The sequence below is a fragment of the Neolamprologus multifasciatus genome, chromosome 23 (assembly GCF_963576455.1).
Source record: "Neolamprologus multifasciatus chromosome 23, fNeoMul1.2, whole genome shotgun sequence".
NCBI classification, from domain to species: Eukaryota; Metazoa; Chordata; class Actinopteri; order Cichliformes; family Cichlidae; genus Neolamprologus; species Neolamprologus multifasciatus.
Window position 1 is genome coordinate 37,240,367 of NC_140460.1, and position 20,912 is coordinate 37,261,278.

A 20,912-nucleotide genomic window follows, 5' to 3' on the forward strand; every position below is an offset into this window, starting at 1 on the left:
GTACTGATTTCTAGTAAAGGCATGTTTTGGTCTAGAAATTGTGACTTAGATGAGCCACATTTTATAAGTAATCAATGTGAAGAATCCTGGAAGTTCCAAAGGATTTTTTGCAGCATATGAACATATGGTAAAAATGTGTAGTTTCAATGAGCTCATGTAGTATATTAAATTGTCCGGAAAGCAGAGATGTTTGCCAAAATGACTTTTATATAATTTGAATGCCAAAACGTATAATTTAAGATGTTGACAGTTCTCTTGCACCTCACCACTTTTATAAATAGGAGAGTTTCCCTTACAGCTAGGCTGCTGGAGACCTGACTTTTAGATTTGCTTACTCGCTCTAGCTTGACTTGTGTGTCACTCACCACTGGAAACAGCACATAAGACGGAAAACATTTGGGCCCGAATGAAAGGTGATCAGCCCTCCCTTTTCTTTTCTCCTGTGTGTCTCTCTTTTTTCTCCCCCCCCCCCCCCCCCCCCTCTCTCTCTCTCTCTCGCACTTTCTCTCTAGTTCCCTCTCCAGTCTCATTTTCTCTCTCCTTCTGTCTCCCCGAGCCCCGCGGGTCGCCTTACCCTGGGGTTTAGCCCCTAATCACCCACAGCTAGTGGGGAGGGAACCGGAGACTTCCAGCTGGCTGCCTCGTTATTGCAAACCCGAGGGACACACATACACACATTCCTGCACACACAAGCTAAAAACACACACACACAACCTCATATATGCTTACCAAGGCATTTGCTGTTATCTCTTGGCATCTCTCCATCCACGGCCTCCCCCCCACAAGTCATTCCTGCCAAGGCCGCAGCCTCGCCACATAAACTGAATAACAGAAGGCGGCTTACCACAAAGGAGGCCCAAATCTCTGACACGTCCACATCTCCAAACCAGTTTAAACTAGTCTTAAATGTTGACATCTCTAGACTGTTAACTATACATCTATATTTGTGTGTAAAATGCATGTGTCTGTCCTGACTGTTGGCGTCTAACAATCCTGCAGCCATGACTCTAACAGAGTTCTAACACCAACCATCTTTTTCCTTTCAGGAGGGATCCGTATGATTACCCCACCCACTCCAGACCTGTGCCAAGAGATTCCGGCCCCAACCACTATCAGGACGCTCCAGGTGCGAGTAACTCGGGCCGTTTGCCAATCTCTCAGTTGAGCACCCAGCAGCCGCTCAACAATCCCCGCTACCACCCCTCTTCCCAGGCAGGACAGCAGCACCGTGCTGCCTTAAGACAGGACGTCCCTCCGTCACCCTCCGCGGGTCAAAGAGGGCGCCAGTACTACGACACCGTAGGGAGAAGAGACGGATACCGGCAAGCCAGCCCCGGCCGCTACACCAGCCCAGAGAGAAACCCTGCCGTCAAGGAGCGTTACAACAGCCCCGACCGCTATCGCTACGGCGACGAAAGACAGCCTGACCCAAGACGGAAGAATCCCATGATAGGCGCGGTTTAAAACAGTACAAATGCAAGTAACATAAAGAGAGCGTGCTTGTGAAACATATCAGCTGTCACCTGGGCCGCCAGTGTGCATCAGTGACATTTTTGCCATATTGATTCCTGTAATCAGAAGCTGTAATGCAAAAAAAAAAAAAAATAGGGCTTATTTTTTTGAGAAAGGGAGATTTGTGTGTTTGTTTCCAGCTGCGTGTATCTATTTGCTGGTGTGTCGCGGTGTATAAGAAGAGGACACAAGATTTTATGATGTCGAAATTAAATGAAGTTAAATATATTATATAGAGTAAACTCCGTGCCAAACGTATACAATCAAGTATATTGAAAGCTATGAAAGCAGAGCTGACTCGCATTTTGCACATGCTGATCAAGCTGAAGGAAATTAAAGAGGGATCACCTTGACCCGTCAGACTGCTCCAGCACAGAGAGACGGGAAGCTAAAGCGGACAAACAGGAAAAGGAAGTAACACCCCCTTCTTCTTGTCCTTGATGTTTAGTCGCTTGGACTTCCTTTACATTCTGCTAACGCGCTGCTTCGTCTGTTTTTTTGTATTTTTACCTTTCCTTATCTGGACGTGGCTTACTCCGTGCTCATTAACTGTGTAACTGAATTTGCAAATAAGATAAGTGATATTTTTGTAGCGCTTCTAATAAAATGTATAAATCTCGATCTGCTGCAGGCTCTTATGGTAAGCTCCTTGTAACTCGTGGAAGACATTAATGAAACATTTTATCCTTTTAACATATCGCCGCTAAGAGTCACTGCACTGGAAACGAATTGTGTCAATGGTGGTTTGATTTAAACTTGCTGTCAAATAAGTGCACAACTTCTTTTTTTTTTTTTTTGTACAACTATTTTCCATTAAATATCTTGATAAATATTCTCAGGCTGTGCCACGTCATTTCATTTCATCCCATTTCTGCTTCATTTCACCTGTTAGCTAGAGTACGCGTGTATGAAACACTCAGACTAAGACAACACCATGAGTCATCACTTTAAAAATTCATTATAATATCCAGCTTAATGTCTCTGAGCACAATCTCTAGATAAATTTGCCCTGTGAGATGACTGATAAGAGTAGCCAGCATTCCAATAATGACTAAATCATCTTCAACAATTAGAGGCAGGGAAATCTCCACTGGAAAATGATTACTGCCCAATTTGCTCTCAGAAATAAAGATGGCACTGATTGGTGAAATTAGACTTGAAATGGGGAATAATTAGTGTGGAGAAGGCTTTTTCTATCAGTTTAGGTTTAATTAGCATCGAGGCCCATAAGGACTGGGCCTCTCTGCGTTCCCCTGACCCTCCTGTCTGAACTGGAATAGACCTCCAAACAGACGAACACAGGCAGATAAAAGCTGATCAATCCTTCTCTTTAAACCAGTTTTAAGCAAATTAACTGTTTCCCAAAGACGGGAAACACATAAGACTTCAGAGGAGATGCAACCTGTCTGACTAAGTACTCGTATAAACAAATGCTTATTTTGACACATATCATATATAGTAAGAAATGCAGTGGTTGTCACAAACTAGAATAGATGAAAGCTGGATAAACAAGCAAGGGAACCACCAGCTGTCTGCTGAGCATCCTGTGATGACAAAACTGTCAGAAATTGTCCGCAGTTTCTTCCTAATAGATCTACCTTGAACTAATCAAGCACAGGCAGGGGAAACTAGTGCATCTGTAATAGCCTGTTTGATTACACAAGCTGTTATAGAAAAGTTTTAAGTGAGTCAGAGTAAGAAATCAAGTCCTCCAGAGGTCTCTTATGTTTTATACTCATAGTCCATGGTCACCACCCATCTTGAGGAGTTTGCCCCCTCACATATACTAATGTGCCACAAACAGGACTTTAATATCACCAACCATTCCCATGTTATTACGGTGTATCCATATAAATGGCCCATCCTGTATATTTAGCTCATGGTATAGCTACAACAGTTTCAACTGCTAGCCACACTTTGGGCTAAAACAAAAGAGTCCCACTTTTTTTGTTTGCTATTTTAACATTTTTAACAGTTTACCTGTGCAAAAGTCTTGAGCCACCCTCCACCATGTTCTACAGATGGCTCTAGACACTGTTGTACTGCACTCCTAACCTCCTTCGTGTTTATTGACAATGATTTGAACGTGAAAATGTCACATTTGGATTTATCACTCCAACAGACCTGTTGCCGCTGATTTTCAGTCCAGTTTTTGTGTAATTCGGAATACGTCAGCCTTTTTGTTTTGCAGTTTCCTTCCTTTAGTGATTAACTAAAGTGTCAGGTGCATCACTCAGGTCCTGTGTCAGGTCTTTGCTGGATTTTTTCCTATTTCTTTCAGATACCGTTCCTGTGCTGTAAATGCAGTTTTTGAGGCTTGCCACTTCTTTTGTCCTTGACTTGTACAGTTTCTTCAAGGACACACTGCACACCATGCCAAGATATGTCAAATATGTGGCTGATAGCTTTTTAGGAATCACTTGTTGATGCAAAAGTAATATTTTATGTCTGTCAAACGTCATTATCTTTGGCATTTCATATATTCAACAAAAGAAATGCGAACAAATGTTTTTGTGACAGGCTGCTTGTAACAAAGTGTCTAAAGATACAAATTAAAACTGGTTCTTTGCCAAGCTGTCTGTTGTAGACACAACGCTGGTTTATCCGTCGACTTTTGTGCCTTTTTTATGGTTGAATGACTCAACAAACTAAAACACATTTCTGTTAAAGAAGTCAGGTACAAGGACTGGAGATAAAATGAGTGAAAAAGCAGCCAATATCCAAAGTAAAACTCTAAAAGACCTCCAGAAAGCCTGAAGAGAGAGAAACACTCTTAAAAATTATAAGAAAGTCTGGCTCTGTGAAAGCAAAATATAAAGAAATGAAGGATGGCTCAAGATTTTTGCACAGCACTATATGCTTACCTAACACTATTATTTGTTCATTGTAGTGAAATTGTTAGAATTAACAGCTTAAATAGTTCTATAAAAGACAGATGAACTTTTAAAACAGCAACAGTGAGCATGAAGTTGGGAGCTAAAAGTATGCATTAACAGAAATGATTAGCTAAATATGGACAAATAAATTCTAAGCTAAACACAATAAATAAAGAACATGGACCTCATAAACAACAGTTAACAGGAGCGTTAAATGGTTAAAACAGTAAATCACAGTTATTGATAGGCAGTGTTGGGGAGTAACGGAATACGTGTACCGCCGTTACGTATTTAAAATACAAAATATGAGTAACTGTATTCCGTTACAGTTACCGTTTAAAAAAGGTGGTATTTAGAATACAGTTACTTTGTTGAAATAAATGGATTACACGGCAGTACTTCCCTGTTTCATATTGTGGCGGGTCAGGCCTGTTTGGGTTTTGTTTGACAGCTACGTTCTGTTGTTTCAGGTGGCAGCGTTACGGTTGCCATGGTTACAGGGTGATGCTCTCTCTCTGCGTGTTTCCTGGGTGAGAGAGGCCTTTTTGTTGTTGTTGTGCTAAGCTAATAGGCAGAATGCTACAGGTATAGCTCTAAAGAATGTAGCATCATAGGCAGTGTAGTCCGTGCTGCAGGGAGAATGGACTGCCATACACGTTATGTGTCTGTGAGCGAGGGAGGGAGAAAAAGGAAAATTACGAGCTGTCATCAAGCAAAAACGGGAGCTGGAAGCATGTAAATATAATAATAACCACTGCAGCCAAGAAGAGAGCCTGACGAGCCCAGTTGTAAGTAAGCTATTAAGACTCGACTGTACACCGTGTTCGTGTTTTCCTCCAAAAACAATAAGCTCCGTTGGAGCAGCCTTTCAACGCCTCTCTCTGTCTCTCGCTAGCAAAGTTGACCCAGACAACAAAGTAAAGCTAGTTTTCGGCTACGAGCCCGACACAGAACCCACCGTATTAGCCAGAGGTCCCTTTACTACGGTTCGGAGCCGCGGACCTTCAGTAACAGTAATAAATCACAGCAATAGTACATTCACGTAGTTGTAAACAGCATGATAATATATTAAGTAATCCAAAGTATTCAGAATACGTTACTCTCATTGAGTAACGTAACGGAATACGTTACAGAATACATTTTGGGGCATGTATTCTGTATTCTGTAATGAAATACATTTTAAAAGTAACCTTCCCAACACTGTTGATAGGTGGTTGAGGTATTGCTAACCATAAGAGCCATAATAGTCTAAATGGGGAGCTGAAACTAGTTCAGATCTGGTTTTAAATAAGCTTAAAAGACCACACTGAATGTAAGAGGCATTGATGAAGGGATTCCTGAGTGCATGTGACAGAGCTGTGGGTATGTCAGATGAAAAAGGTTGGAAACCACTGGTTTACTTAATTAGCAGTCGTATGTGTGTGTGTACTTATAAAGCACGTCTTTACCGTTATGAAAGGCATGCAGTTATAATTCCATGATGATAGTATAGTAATGGCACCGTGCCATGGTATTACAAGCATGAAACATTGTAAAAACCTCCCTTGGGTGGTCTGATGAGACATTCCGGTGTCTAAATTTGTCGATGGTGGAGCGTCAGCTAATGAAAATGCCTCATTTGTGGAGTGTTTTCGTAGATTATAAAACTTAGGAGCCAAATAGAGATAGGGCCCTCAAACATACTAAGAAGGAGATTATTTTATTAAGCGGTCACTGCTCATGGCTACGTAGGTGTGACCTGGCCAGAAAACTAGTTCGGCACACTAGCAGTGTGTCGATGGATGCTCAAGCCATGCTAGGTATGAAGGAACACTGGATTGAGCAGGAAGTCAAGACGGACCAACTGAACTGAGGAGGGGGGCTGAGGGTACATCTTTCACTACAGTACTGTGATTGCAGCCATTGCCCAGCTCTCCATGAATGATACTCATGACCATCGATTAGCGGTCAGCCAAGACTGAAGAAGTCACCTGGATGACGCCAAGGAGCTCGTCTCCAACGCCTTCGTCCATATGAACAGAATCAACTTCCTGGTGTTTCCAAGTACGTTTGTTATAAAGCGGAGGTGGCAACAGTGAGCGCCGTGCCAACATTTCCTGTGTCTCCTCTCATTCACACTGATGGTAACACAACTCACGGCACTTAAGCTGGCTTCGCTGTGCTTTAAAGAAACGCTGTAAACAGGCTCCTCCGAGTGCTTGTGGTCAGCTCGCTGCTGCCAAAGATAATAAACAACAGCAACTGATTATCCGTGAATTAATTGCATTTTAAGTCCATTAAACAAAAGCTTTGGAATCGCTGTCAGGAGCACTTGGCTCTAACACCCATCTTAGCGAAATTACTCTTCCGTCCGCAGCCACAGCCTTCGAGAGTGCCTCGGCCTTTGTTCATGGTCATCCACGAGGAGTGCTTTTAGTGCAGTCACGTGACACACCCTCCCTCTGACGGGCCGCGGTCATGGCCGTTGATTCGCTGACAGACGTATTTTTACGCCTCATATCAGCTCACGCCATGTAAAAAAGACATTTTCCTCTCCCCGCTGCACGACCTCTGATTTCGAGGAAGGCCGTATCCTTCCTTAAGAGCTACTTATCTATTCTCTGCACCCACCCCTCCTTTTGTTGCCGATTCTTTCCCGACTTTAAAAAATAAAAATTCTCTCCCATCTTTTTCTCTGCTATGTGAGAAGGGGGTGGGGGTGTTTTGCGTGAATTAATCCGACACCTCGTAAGCCCACATTTTTGTGGAACTAAAATAAAAAATAAAAAAATGCAAACGCACACGCTGTTCCCAAGTCGATTGTCATGAACCGTGGGGTAGTGTGAGAATTCCCTGGTTATGTTCTCTTAGCATTACCTATTCTGCTGGTGCCCCTGTTGTACACCTTTGCTTGTTAGCATGTGTCAATCAAAAGGCGTGCTCTGGGGAGGGCAAAGTGGAGAGCTGAAGCAGTTATCTGTCTCCAACACAGCTCCCAAAAAAAAGACAGAGCAAAGTCGGCGGGAGGGGCTGAGATGGAGGGGATGTGAGTACGAGAGATGCTGGAGGACTAGTATAGAGGAGCATACACCCTCGCAACACAAGAATGAAGGTAAATGCCCGCGCTGACCTCGGCCTGCTCTCGCTGGCCCCTTTCATCCTCTTCATTAAAGGCACATTCCGCCATATTACCCCGCTGTCCTTCTGTCCTTCACCTGCTGCCATTCATTTCAATTCAGCCCTCGTTAAGGCATCACGGTCTCCGAACGGAGTGTAGTCGGAGCGGTCCGAGCGGATCCTCTCATTTAATTATACAGTTCATTAGAAAGGAGGCCCGCATCCCCACTCCACCTCCCCCCAGCTCTGAAGCAGACCATGGGAATAGCTGGTGGCTAATGTGCAGTTTAAATGGCATAAATATGGAGATTGGTCGAGTTATGGATTACCGTTAACCGTTAGCCTGCCCTTCACCTACTTCATTCGCTTTTATGTCAGCCATGTAGCCTTTTGATGCAGTATCACTCAAGTTGGAGTGTGCTCTTTCAGCCAGCGTGTTTGTTTGATATTGTTCATGAACTGTGAAATTGAATTTCCACACTTGGGCTGATATTGGAAATAATTTCATATCCCGTGCAATATTCTTGCTCGGTTTCACCTTGTGCTGTGTTTAAGACATCCATTTTTGCTTAATGTGTCTTTCTGTGTTTTTCTCCTTCGTCTTCTTCTTTTGCAAAGTCGATTCTGCAACACCGTTAATTTGGACCATATTTACCCTGAAAGCAGTGTTGGCTCTCCTGGCTGCCTCTCTGTTCGCCCACACACCACAGCCGAGCCACCAACCACCATCTTTTACTCCAAAGCTGTCGTCATGGAAACGGGGCCGCCGCTCCTGGCACAGCAGCCCCCCCTTTTTTCCAGTGCTGATGACATCGTAGTAGCAACAATGAAAGGTTTGTACATCCCATTATTAAGAGGAGCAGGGTTTTTTTTTCCCCCCCTCTTTTTTGCTTTTGGGGCACGGTCACTGAGCACCTGAAACCTCACACAGTGTGAAATGCTTTATCAGAAACACTCAGGTCTTTTATTCTATTCTGCACCAACACTGGCACCACTTCGGGTAGACGAACCTTGCAGGAGAAAACATAAATACAAAGCTTTTGTCAGTAAGCTTCATGCAGCATTTCTTCCTCTGCATTTTGGGGAGCTTCTGGGATATGTAAATATATTTCCTATACTTTAAATCCAAAACACAGGCCTCAGTCAGTGAGTATGTTTCAAACCAGAAGATCCAAGACCAGCCTGAAACCACTGAATGGTCTCAACGTCTGTTTGCTGTGAGCTTGCACAAAGCAGCAACCTGTACAGCTGAGAGGTGAAGCCAAGGTGCAATTCCTCAAATGGCCACTTGAGGCTGTGATCAAAATCAAGTCATTCCCAGCAGACTCTAATGTTAAAACGGCCAACTTAATAGCAAAAACTAACATGTTTACAACCAGTTAGACATTTGGCCTCTGGAGCTAATTTCTCCTTCAAAACATCTGCACTCAGGTTATTATTTACTTATTTGTTTGTTTTAATAAATCACCCAGTTAAGTTTTCTTTGAGATTAAAGTTGGAATTAATCGGGACATGGCCCTTCAGACTCGTCAGTGGGCTTCACCTCCACTAAAATGAATCTCCCAGTTTCCTTCCAAGGTACCTGTGGTCCAGTTTTTGTGAGTGACACTCACTTTGTAGTCAGCTAGTGTTAGCACGGCTCCATCGCTTCAGTTCAAAAAGGATACTTTCTGTTTAAACAACAAAAAAAAGATGGCAATGCCACGAGGCGGTTTTATTCATCTTTTATGTATAGTTTATTGCTCTGGCCCGAATGCAGCAGAAAGGTTTTACTCTCAGGAAAAAGCTTTGCATTGTTTATTTTCTTTTTGGCTACGTAGCCTTGGAGCTGCTGGACTCTTTTACAGCAAACCCTCCAGAACTTTGTCTTCATTCGTCTCTCCCAGCCTTCTCCACTTTCCTATCGCTCCGGTGATGAAAAACACCAAAGAGCCTTGTGGACTGTGGTGTTAACTTGGGGCTAGCAGTGTGGTTCGCCGGGTTGTGATGTGGCCAACAACAGCTGAAGTCCGTGACCCCTGGACCCCATCCATCAGGCTTTCATCACCAGCCCTGGCCTCTGACACACACAAAACTTCAGCCGGGGAGAGAAAGCACGCAACTGGGAAATGCATCAATGTCACTGAGACACTGGGAACAGTATTAGATTATATATATTCACTTTGTCCGGCACTCGACATGCATGCGAGTTATCATACACCAGTGCGGTTTTTGCTCTTGAATATAAAGTTATAAATGTTTCCAGAAGTACTGAGTGAGGTTGCCAAACTAGTTTTATAGAGGTCCCAGACTAAGCTGTCCATCATGTGCACACTCCTCGTATATTAACCTACTCTTCTGACACATTGTTTGCTTCCACTGCTCTCTCTCTCTCTCTCTCACACACACACACACACACACACACACACACACCTGCTCTGGGCTCAGGCACACACACAAACTGTCGTTATGGACACGCAGAGCATCCGTATCGTTTTGCCCTCACACACATGTTACCAATATGTGTGTGGCAGAGGCTCAGCTGACCGGCTGGCAGTCACTGTGAAATTGGCGCCCTTCTCATACAGATGCCAGGTGTTTTGCTTGGCAGCCAGGGGTGCCGGGGGTGAGCTTGTGTCAGGAGTGTTGGGTTGCCATGAACTGCAGGGAAAGGATGGGAGTAATATGTTATGGGTCCCTGTTAGTCCAGCCGCTCGGCTAAGAGGGAGCGCTGCCAAGGCCGAGATGAGTTTACAGACTGCTTGGTTTCTGTAGGAGCTTGAAAACATATATTAAATTATGAGGCAACATTATTTTTCAATTAACCTTATTTTCTTGACTGATGCACGTACGGGTGCCAAACATAACATCCCAGGCGCACCACTCAAGGCAGTTTTTGGCACTGAATAGCATTAACCTCCTGCACTGACATGTTTTTCTATTTTTGTTGTACTGTAGGAATGAGAGATCACCCCATACCATGAGCAGCCCTGCCAAAAAATTCTCATATGCTGCTCAACCACAGAGAATAAATCCAAGTTTGTAGTGAGAGCTGGAAAAGGCAACATTTTCGCAGTTTTGACATCTTAAGATTATTTTCTCCTGATACACCAAAAGGTGGCAGCTGGTGCTTTGGAGGATGAGCAGTTCATCGATCAAACTTTAGAGGTCTGCATGTTGACGTATACTTGGGCAAGATACTGAACCCTGGGTTGCCTCCATGCATCCATTGGCGAGTGAGTGCATCTGTGAATATTAGACAGTGTGTTACGGTATCCGGTCATTAAGTCTGACGTCACTAGCCGTGTCTGGGCCTAAACTCCGCTACAGGTCCATATATCAAACGATCACTATGGCATTACTGAGAGTTGAAAAACTGTCTAAAGTCTTTCATCTTTAATAAAAATGATCAGCGTTCTGCTCTACCAGGTGTAACAATTGAGTTTAACATCCAGGCATCCATGAAAACGGAATTTATGACATTTAACAGAGTTAGAAGTTAGCAGGAAGTTAGCTCGCTAGCTTCTGTCTAAATACAATATAGCATGTCCTGACTGCGGGGTTTTGGAAACAAATTAAAACGTACAGCTCTGTTATCACTTCCAACATATATGAAGACAGAAAACTAAACAGCAGTGACATTTGTAGGGTTACTGAAGTTTGGCTAGCTGGTATATAATGATGTGCTACGTGACCGCTAGCGACACAGCTATGTTAGCATAATATAAACAAGCTAACTTTTCTTCCACTCGATAAAAGTTAACGTGAGTGTTCTCGGTGGTCAGGAACAAATGTAATCACACGGCAGGATGCTGTAAAAGGACCAAACTTCAGCCAGGAGAACAACTGAGATAATCCATCCACGATACGAGGTTAGTCATTCATATACTGCTGCATGGGCTGGGCTGTAGTTACATCCTAAGGTTTTAAAAACTGAGCTTAAATAAATGATTAGCGGTAATAAAAGCCGAGGGAGGTCAACAGTGATCACTGACTGTTTTAGGAGCTTTTTGAGATTAAATAAAAGAAACTACAAAACATTAAACATGTTAACAACACAAAAGCCATATTAAACGCAGACTACTTTAGGCCCGGAAGTAGGATTCGTCCGAACAGAAAATCACTGTATCCATTTATAATTTTACCAAGAATCAACATTTCCTGTAGTGATCTTACCTGAAACTGGTTTTGCTGTTTGCATGAAAAGATGTCATGTTGGGGCATTAAATATGAGGTTACCACTGCAAGGTAGTTAGCTAAATTAGCTTAAGGAGAAAACAAGGAACAGCAAGTGGAAGTGAAACTTACAAATGCTACTTGCAGGATTTCAAAACTCAGTCTGCTTTAAAATGTGGACCTTTTTGTTTTTTGTTTTTTTTGGAAACACTATAAGTGAATAGGCTAAATGTTTTAGCTAACCGATATTAGCATCAGACTTCCCTAGCCGATTACTTACATTGGGGCAGTTATTTTTTTTTTTTAAGACTATTTCTTTAAATCTTAAATGTACAAATAAGGATTTTCTAGCAAAATGTGAGCAAATTTGCATTTTCCAGGACAGAAATACACTCACTGGCCACTTTATTAGTTACACTTGGTTGGACCTACTTTTGACTTCAGAACTGCCTTAAGTCTTCATGGCACAGATTCGACAAGGTGCTGAAAACATTCCTTGGAGGTGTTGGTCCATATTGACATGATAGCATCTCACAGCTGCTGCAGATTTGTTGACTGCACACTCTTGATGTGAATCTCCTGTTCCACCACATCCCGAAGGTGTTTATTTGTACTGATAACTCCAGGCTAACAGGCTATGGTGTTTAAATGATGTTCAGTTAGTACTAAGGGGCCAAAAGTGTGCCGATTAAATATCCTTCGCACCACTATTCAATTCAATTCAATTTTATTTATATAGCGCCAAATCACAACAAAAGTCGCCTCAAGGCGCTTCATAGATACAGAGAAAAACCCAACAATCATATGACCCCCTATGAGCAAGCACTTTGGCGACAGTGGGAAGGAAAAACTCCCTTTTAACAGGAAGAAACCTCCGGCAGAACCAGGCTCAGGGAGGGGCGGGGCCATCTGCTGCGACCGGTTGGGGTGAGAGAAGGAAGACAGGATAAAAGACATGCTGTGGAAGAGAGACAGAGATTAATAACAGATATGATTCAATACAGAGAGGTCTGTTAATACATAGAGAGCGAGAAAGGTGACTGGAAAGGAAAAACTCAATGCATCATGGGAATCCCCCGGCAGCCTACGTCTATTGCAGCATAACTAAGGGAGGATTCAGGGTCACCTGGTCCAGCCCTAACTATATGCTTTAGCAAAAAGGAAAGTTTTAAGCCTAATCTTAAAAGTAGAGATAGTGTCTGTCTCCCGAATCCAAACTGGAAGCTGGTTCCACAGAAGAGGGGCCTGAAAACTGAAGGCTCTGCCTCCCATTCTACTTTTAAATACTCTAGGAACAACAAGTAGGCCTGCAGAGCGGGAGCGAAGTGCTCTAATAGGGTGATATGGTACTACAAGGTCATTAAGATAAGATGGGGCCTGATTATTTAAGACCTTGTATGTGAGGAGCAGGATTTTGAATTCAATTCTGGATTTAACAGGAAGCCAATGAAGGGAAGCCAAAACAGGAGAAATATGCTCTCTCTTTCTAGTCCCTGTCAGTACTCTTGCTGCAGCATTTTGGATTAGCTGAAGGCTTTTCAGGGAGTTTTTTTGGACATCCTGATAATAACACAACCAGCAGCTGGAACTGTGAATACAAGGCAGGATGAATCCATGATTTCATGTCGGTTACACCAAATTCTGAACCTACCGCTCGAACGTCACACCAAAAATTGAAATTCATCAGTCAAAAAAACTGAAGCATCTATTCTGTTGTCCAGTTTTGATGAGCCTGTGTGAACTGTAGCCTCAGTTTCCTGTTCCTAGCTGATAGGAGTGACGCCTGGTGTGGTCGTCTGCTGCTGTAGCTCTTCTGCTTTAAGGTTTGATTTGTTGCATGATAACAGAGATGCTCTTCTGCACACTTTGTTTGTAACAAATAGTTACTTGAGTTACTATCACCTTCCTGCCAGCTCAAAGCAGACGGGCCAGTCTCTGAACTGGTTTTGCCATAACAAGAATACCAAGTTCAGTGTCACCGGAATCACATTTTTCACCATTCTTCATGCCAGAAACCAAAAATAGTCATCTTTCAACATGATTTTAGGAATTAAAAGTCTTGTAAATGATTGATATATGAGCTAACTCCTTTGTTAAAAACCTGAAATGGAAAAATGGGGAAAGTCTGGTGGATGGTAATTGTTACCAAAGTGGAGATTGCTGCCTTGGAGTGTGAATAATTTTGAGAAAGCAGCTTCTGAAGCTATGTTTTGTGAAACACCATAGATTTTTATTAGGCTCCAGTGGAGTGTGAGTGTTAGGTTAGACGCATTTAAACACTGGGGGGAAGACGCTTGTTTGGATGTGTGGGTGAATGAGGCTTGCAGCGAGACAGTGATTTGGATGCTCAGAGTAGAAATACCCTATATGAGCACCAGACCATTTATTAAAAATCATCTTACCAAGCTGATTATTTATGCTAGAACATTAATTTTGTGCTGCCAAATTGTGTGTTTTTTTCTAATTTGTATTTATATATACAAATACAAATACTAATAGACACAGCGCAGAAAACTGTATGTCCTGATCTGAACAAAGACACTTTATATCAGCAAAATAGCTCAAAATCTCATAACTAAACAGTGTGAAAAATGCTTACACGGATCCTATTAAAGGACTTGTTGACTTGTTTCCAGCTGAACTGAGGGTTAAGCCTCGCTGGTTTACGTCTCTGTGTCACTCGTGTGCTTCCATCTCCAAAATCAAGCCATGTTGACGTTACCCCAAGTATTCATAAACTCATCCAGACTATACAGAACATTTCCCTGCTATGACTGCCCAAACTGGCTTTGATGCAGGGGGTTGTGCTTCTTTTCTATTCTCCATCTCCACGACATGCAAAAGTGATGAGCCTTTTGTATGTTTCGTGCTATCCAAATGTTTATTCCTGTTCTATTCTGCGTTGCATTGGCTCTTTATGTTGGCCATCTAAGTCACATCACCCTGTTTCCATTAGAATCACTGCATTTTTACCAAGTTTAATCTTTCACATCACGTGTCAGCTCACGCAGCTCTAAGAAGCAGACAGGTCATTTGATTTCCGGCCTCATCTTCATTTCGCAGAGATGGTCATTCCAGCGTGGATTAGATAAGGGTGAAGACAAAGTGGAGCCTCATTGGAAAGTCACTGTAGCAGCCAGCAGTGTAATCCATCCACGCATTCCTTCCAGAGAATGCCAAACAGCTCGCTGAAAATGAGCTGCCGACCTGACTCCATTAGATCTCTGCTCTGTCTCTCCACTTTCTATCTTTCAAAAACACACACACCTTGCACTGCAGAGAGTGACACACACACACACACTCGCTCTCTGCGCCTGCCACCGGCTTCATTAGCACTAAGAAATGTCCTGCTCATTAAGGCGAGGCAATTAGTGGCTAATTGAGAAGCTTTTTGCAGTGAAGACAAACTTGCTTCCTTCTCTTGTTCCAGCATGTGTATGCATACGTGTGTGTGTGTGTGTGTGTGTGTGTGTGTGTGTGTGTGCACTTCGACCAGTTGTTACATCTGGATTCCACCTCCAGCTCATTTTCTTGAGGCGGTTGTTCACCACAGAGCTGCTGCCTGAAGGAGATAAGGAGCAAAACACTGGGAGAAGTTTTTTGATGCAAGACTATGTTTATTTCAGGAAAGAATTTCCCATGGATGAGCAAAACATGACACATAATTTTTTTTTTTTTGTATAATTGTCTATTTACTGCAAGTGTTTTGCAGTTTGCTGAGACAGTTTAGAACTTCTATTTTGCAGAGTTGTGTCATGCGATCGAGAGAGAAAAGGCTTAATGGGGAGTTTTCCTGGCTCGTTTGAATGCGCCTTACCCCCCTTCATTATGCCTCCTTTCTAGACATAACATCCCAAGTGCCACAACTGCACTGTGCACTCACATAAAAACACAAGTTACCAACTGCCTGCCCTTCTCACTCCGCAGTTTGACTTTCCATCCCTCCATCTCTCTGTTTCTCTCCTCCGTCTCCTCTTTCCATTCTGTCACTTCTCTCCTCCAATTCTTTGCAGTCCAGAGATAAGCTCTGTGATAGGGAGGAAATGACAGTGACACACATACACCCACACGCACACACACACACACTGTCTGCCAATCACTTTTGCTCATTTCTCAGATAAAATCTCCTCTGGAGATAAAGTTGATTATGATATCTTTTATTTGTCTGTTTTCTTTATGCATGCTAATCCCCGTCCTTTCCGTCCTTTGCCCTACAGGGGGCAGAATCCGTATTACCTCATTGCACTTTGCAGCCATGTGACCTCTTCCCCCGATTTAAATACGCATTCCCTGGCACCGCCGCGCACTCACATTGCACCATCGCCTCAAGTGATATACAATCTTTCTCCAACAAATGGAGATAAAAATGATGACCATCCAGCCCTAAATAAACTACTCACACACACACAGACACACACTGGCGCACACATATACACAGCCTGTCTCCTTGGACCCTTTCACATCATGGTTTTCCCCTGTAAACAGCGCAGATATGTGACCTGCCCTCTCTGACCACCCCCTGAGTGAGTGTGTTTTTGTAACATGCCTTATCTCAGCCCACCCCACTTCAGAGGGAGAAGGACGGGAGAAGGGGGGCGAGCCGGGTCGGGGATTCCCTGTGTGTTTTGCTTAATTCCCATCCAGCACACACACGCACGCATTCATGCACGTACACAAACGCTTTATAGAGGAATAAAGTTGCCATTGTGGCATGAATGTTTCTGTGTAAGAAGTCACACAGACTCCAGAGGTGATGGTCTGACCACATGAAAGCCTGGGGCTGACTTGGCTCATGAAGGACACACACATACACACACATACACACACACACACATGCTACATGAATAGTAGAGATGCCCCGCAGGGGGGAAGGCCTGTGGGTGTCCATGAGGGGCAAGTCACATCCTATTCCTCCTCTCAAACAAAGAGCAAAGTGAGCAGCAGCCTTGTTTTCTTGTGTGTTTTTGTGTGTTTCATGTTTCTGTAGGCCCATTTGTTACAGAGGAAAACAAATTATGTGTTGTAAATTTATGTTTTTTTTTTCTTAAACATGGTTTAACAAACAAGTGTAACTCTACTACTATGTTGTTTGAATATCCATGTATTTAACAAACTTTGCAGAAGGAGTTCATTTATATAAGAGCTGGTGATTCAGGACCTGTGTGGGACTCTAAATGCACCTGATTAACACACAGACCTGCTACAGCTCTTACTAGTTTTAAACACAGAGTGTAATGTATGAACAGGGTCCCAGTGTCGAATCCACTGCCTGGCTGGGGCTTTTCTATGTGGACTTTTATGTTCATCCTGTTCCTGAGTGGGTTTACTCCAGCTACCAGCCGGCTTCCACCCACAGTCCAAAACACATGCATGTTAGGTTCACTGGTGATTCTAAACTGCCCATAGGTGTGAATGGGTGTCTGTTTGTCCCTGATAACCCTGTGATAGACTGGCAACCTGTCCAGGGTCTACTCCCATCCCACACCCTATGACAGCTGGGATAGGCTCCACAATCCTGAACTGGAAAAGCAGAAAAGGATGGATGGATGTTACTACCTTGAACCGTTGCATATTTGACTTAAGTGTTCTGAAATGCCAAGGCTCTACCACAGCGGTCCACTACCTTTTTGGGCCACGGACTGGCCTTTAAGGTGTCGCAATAAATACAACAAATTAAACCAGTACCCTAAAAAAGGAGATTTATTCTTAACAAACGGGAAAAGACCCAGGGAAACTGAGTTAACGATAAAAATGATTAAAAAATAATGATAAAAGCCAATAAAAACCCTGAAAGCCATAAATTTCACTGAGCCTCTACTCTCACGGACCGGTACGGTGGCCCGGGGGTTGGGGACCGCTGCTCTACCAGACAGACTGAGAGTAATGCTAATATTACTTCCAACATGGGCTTGTTTCCTTGTTTTTACCATCATGGTGTTCTTAAGGCGATCACACAAGCTGCTTGTAAAGCACAGCATTCATCCCAGATGTTCAGTGTCACTAAAAAAGGTTCAGACTCAGTGAAATTTTAGTTGCAGCCGCTACATCAACTTTTACTGTGATTTACTGTAAGTGAATCTGAATTCTGTGAAACAACATACAAAAAAAAGGCAACACTTTATAATATAGCCCATGACTATGGATGATCATTCCCCTGTAATTAAATAGAATTCCAATGTGTTTTATTTAAAATACAATGTCATTATATTTACCTTGGATTATTTAAAGGTTAAATATAGTTATTCATTTGTTTCTTGTAAAAATATGATGTTGTTACCTTATTATTGTTGTGTACCTACCTTAAGTATCTGTGAGTGAATATAATTACATTGTAATTTAAAATAAAATACTGTTTAATTACAGTAGAATTGTGCCCTCAGTCCCAGGCTGTATTATTGAGTTACCAAAAGATAAACACGAATATATGACGTTTCTTTAATAGTGTGTGTCCGCTGTGATCATGCAGGTGCCCTCCAGAAGCATCCCGACCTTCCTTCTCCTCCTTTCACCCTCTGCTGAAGCATATTGATGTCGTGTGAGGAGGTTAAGCCTTTGGTTTAGTGTCCGGGCGGCCGTGACATTCTTCCTCCCCAGCCTGTAATTGACTCATCGGTGTGTGTATCAGTTAAACCTCGGCTCACCGGCTCTGCGGGTGTCGAGGGGTCATGATTGACAAGCTTCTCTAATGCCCCGGCTCAGCAATTTGGAGCGTGGTTAGGGTTTTTTCTGCTCTGTTTTTCCCTGCAGGTACTCTTTTTTCCCTACATTTGATTTTTTTCCTCTCCTGGCATTTCTCACACTTGTTTTGTTTTCATCTGTCTGCCATGGCGTCTGTTTGCTTGTCAATCACTCTCTCTACCTCTCTCTAGCTCCATCTTTATCTCTGTTTTCATCCAGTCCTCAGGACCTGCACGGACTTCCCTCCTCTTCGATCTACAGCGTGGGCTTACGTTAGTGTAGAGTAGTAGCGTTAAGGCTGTACTGCTCTGCAGAGACCAGCTGGGGGTCTGTGTTTCTCTGGAAAGTTTTCTGCTCACACTACAGGCATGCCTTTCTGCCCCTGGCTTGATTTCAGCTGTCTATTCCTGCATATGTGCACATACGCGCACATACGCATCCACAAAATCGCTCTACCTCTCTTTCTCTCTCTCACACACACACAAACACACACTCTCATGGACCATATGTTGAGCCTCCCCAGTGACTGGACCCCAGTAAGGGGACATTATCTATTTAAGGCGCTAACTCTGCGGATTAGACCAAGATTCAGCCCTGCAATGGGCAGCCTGGCACAGCACCCTACTTCAATTAAGGTCACAACACACAGACAGACACAGTCACAATAATGTGATCAGTCTCGCACCCAGATGTGATCACACGTGACTACACAGTTAGAAAAGGCACAGCTTTAAAACTTTGACTGCAATTCTGTTTTTACAGTTTTCCCAACTGACGTCATTTTGGAAAAAACCTATACCTCCTCGTATAAGACGACCGCTGGCAAGAAAGTAAAGCAGATTACAGGTCATCACTGACATTATGAGACATATTAACACCTTTCATTTAAAAGAAGCCATGCTTTAAATGTTAGAACCAAAGATATTTTAAAACTAGCTCATATAAGCTCCCTGAGTGAAATCTGGATTTGTTTTTATTTTTTTGGACTGTTGCAGAATCAATCAATGTAGAGCAGTGACACAAACCACGGAGACCTAGAAGAGTGCAGTCAAACGATGAGTTTATTAACACACAGGAGAGAAAACATCAGCATATGTCTTCTGACAAAAATACATGTTGTGAACACTTTTAAAGCAGTGAGGTATCCGCCCCTCCAAGGCGTAAAAGTAGGTAAAGACGTCAGTTACAGTAAATGGTACATCTTAGATGGCTATAAACAGACATAGAACTTCTCATTTCTATAACACCTTCCAAACAAGGTAATAACTCCAGTATTACTCTTTTTCTCACAAATAAGTGTATCTTAAAATGATCCTCTGATCATAGCTATTTCTGAGGCCACAAATCTCAGCAGCGCCACCTGAGTACGGTCGTCTGACCACCTAATAAACGTCTTTACTAGGGAGGAAGTTCTTCAACTTCGTGACTAACACTTATTGAACCATAAACTGACCAATAACTCTTATATTCTCTTATTCTTTGATCACACATTGGTCACTTTTCGCTCTTATTTCCTTAAAATGACATCTCAAGTTACTTTTAGCTCAGTACTGTTTCTTACGAGTCGACCATGAAAGCAACGCTACTTCAAAGTTTCACTTTCGCTCAGGCAAAACTCAAAAGCAGACGTCAACTCCTTGACTACATTTTTAGAATTATAGTCCAATACAGCACAATTTCAGTTTAAGAGGCTTGTGCTTACCTTTTTTATGTGGGCCCACAGTAGTCAAGAAATCACCGAGACGTCTGCCCGTTCGACCACCCGTCTCCTCTGGCCTCTGGCCTCGACCACCACAGAAACCTCTATTGCTCTAAATTGCCCTAAATTGCCCGCATTCTCCACCAAAGCTGTTGCAGAATCAATCAATGTAGAGCAGTGACACAAACCACGGAGGCCCAGAAGAGTGCAGTCAAACGATGAGTTTATTAACACACAGGAGAGAAAACATCAGCATATGTCTTCTGACAAAAATACATGTTGTGAACACTTTTAAAGCAGTGAGATATCTCCCCTCCAAGGCGTAAAAATAGGTAAAGACGTCAGTTACAGTAAATGGTACATCTTAGATGGCTATAAACAGACATAGAACTTCTCATTTCTATAACACCTTCCAAACAAACTTCAAGCCTTCAGGTTCTCTGAGGGCTGGTTATTGACTCCGGTCATCTGTTACCAAGTAGACTAAAATGCAGTTAGAAGCTAAATGAGTTAAGGCCTCAGGCCTGACACATTCATAGATTATATGTGTTATATGTATTGTAAGCGTGTATGCAATTATCCTTCTATGCTTTAGTCCTTGACACAATAGATTGTGAAGACGTCGCGCTTCACAAAGCTTGAGACCCTCTGTAGACTTCACCAACAACTCTAAATGAGCACAAATACTATGCAATGTGTATATTAATACTTCTGGCTGTACCTGTAGTAAAAGTTAACATAATGGAAGAATCCTTAAATGAACATCTTCAATAAACAACTCTAATGCAATATCAATACTGTGAGAAATAATGCTGTAAAGAATGTTATTAATGCAATTATAATGATGCAGGTTATATGGCAGCAATAAAGAATTTCTGTATCTCCACAGGACACTT

At 42.8% G+C, this 20,912-nt stretch overlaps 1 protein-coding gene and 1 long non-coding RNA gene across 6 annotated transcripts in view; one reads left to right on the plus strand and one right to left on the minus strand.

The window, feature by feature from the left end:
- The window catches only part of pard3ba (par-3 family cell polarity regulator beta a), a 225,201-nt gene extending 222,857 nt beyond the window's left edge, over nt 1-2,344 (plus strand). For all 5 annotated transcript variants that reach the window (XM_085151856.1, XM_085151855.1, XM_085151854.1 and 2 more), the window contains one exon: nt 1,047-2,344. In XM_085151856.1, coding sequence (XP_085007982.1) covers nt 1,047-1,464 — 418 coding nt within the window. In that variant the 3' untranslated portion in view covers nt 1,465-2,344. The remainder of the gene's footprint in view (nt 1-1,046) is intronic.
- Nucleotides 1-20,912, minus strand: part of LOC146492111 (uncharacterized) — a 379,576-nt gene that overhangs the window by 51,378 nt on the left and 307,286 nt on the right. The gene's annotated exons all lie outside the window — the stretch shown is intronic.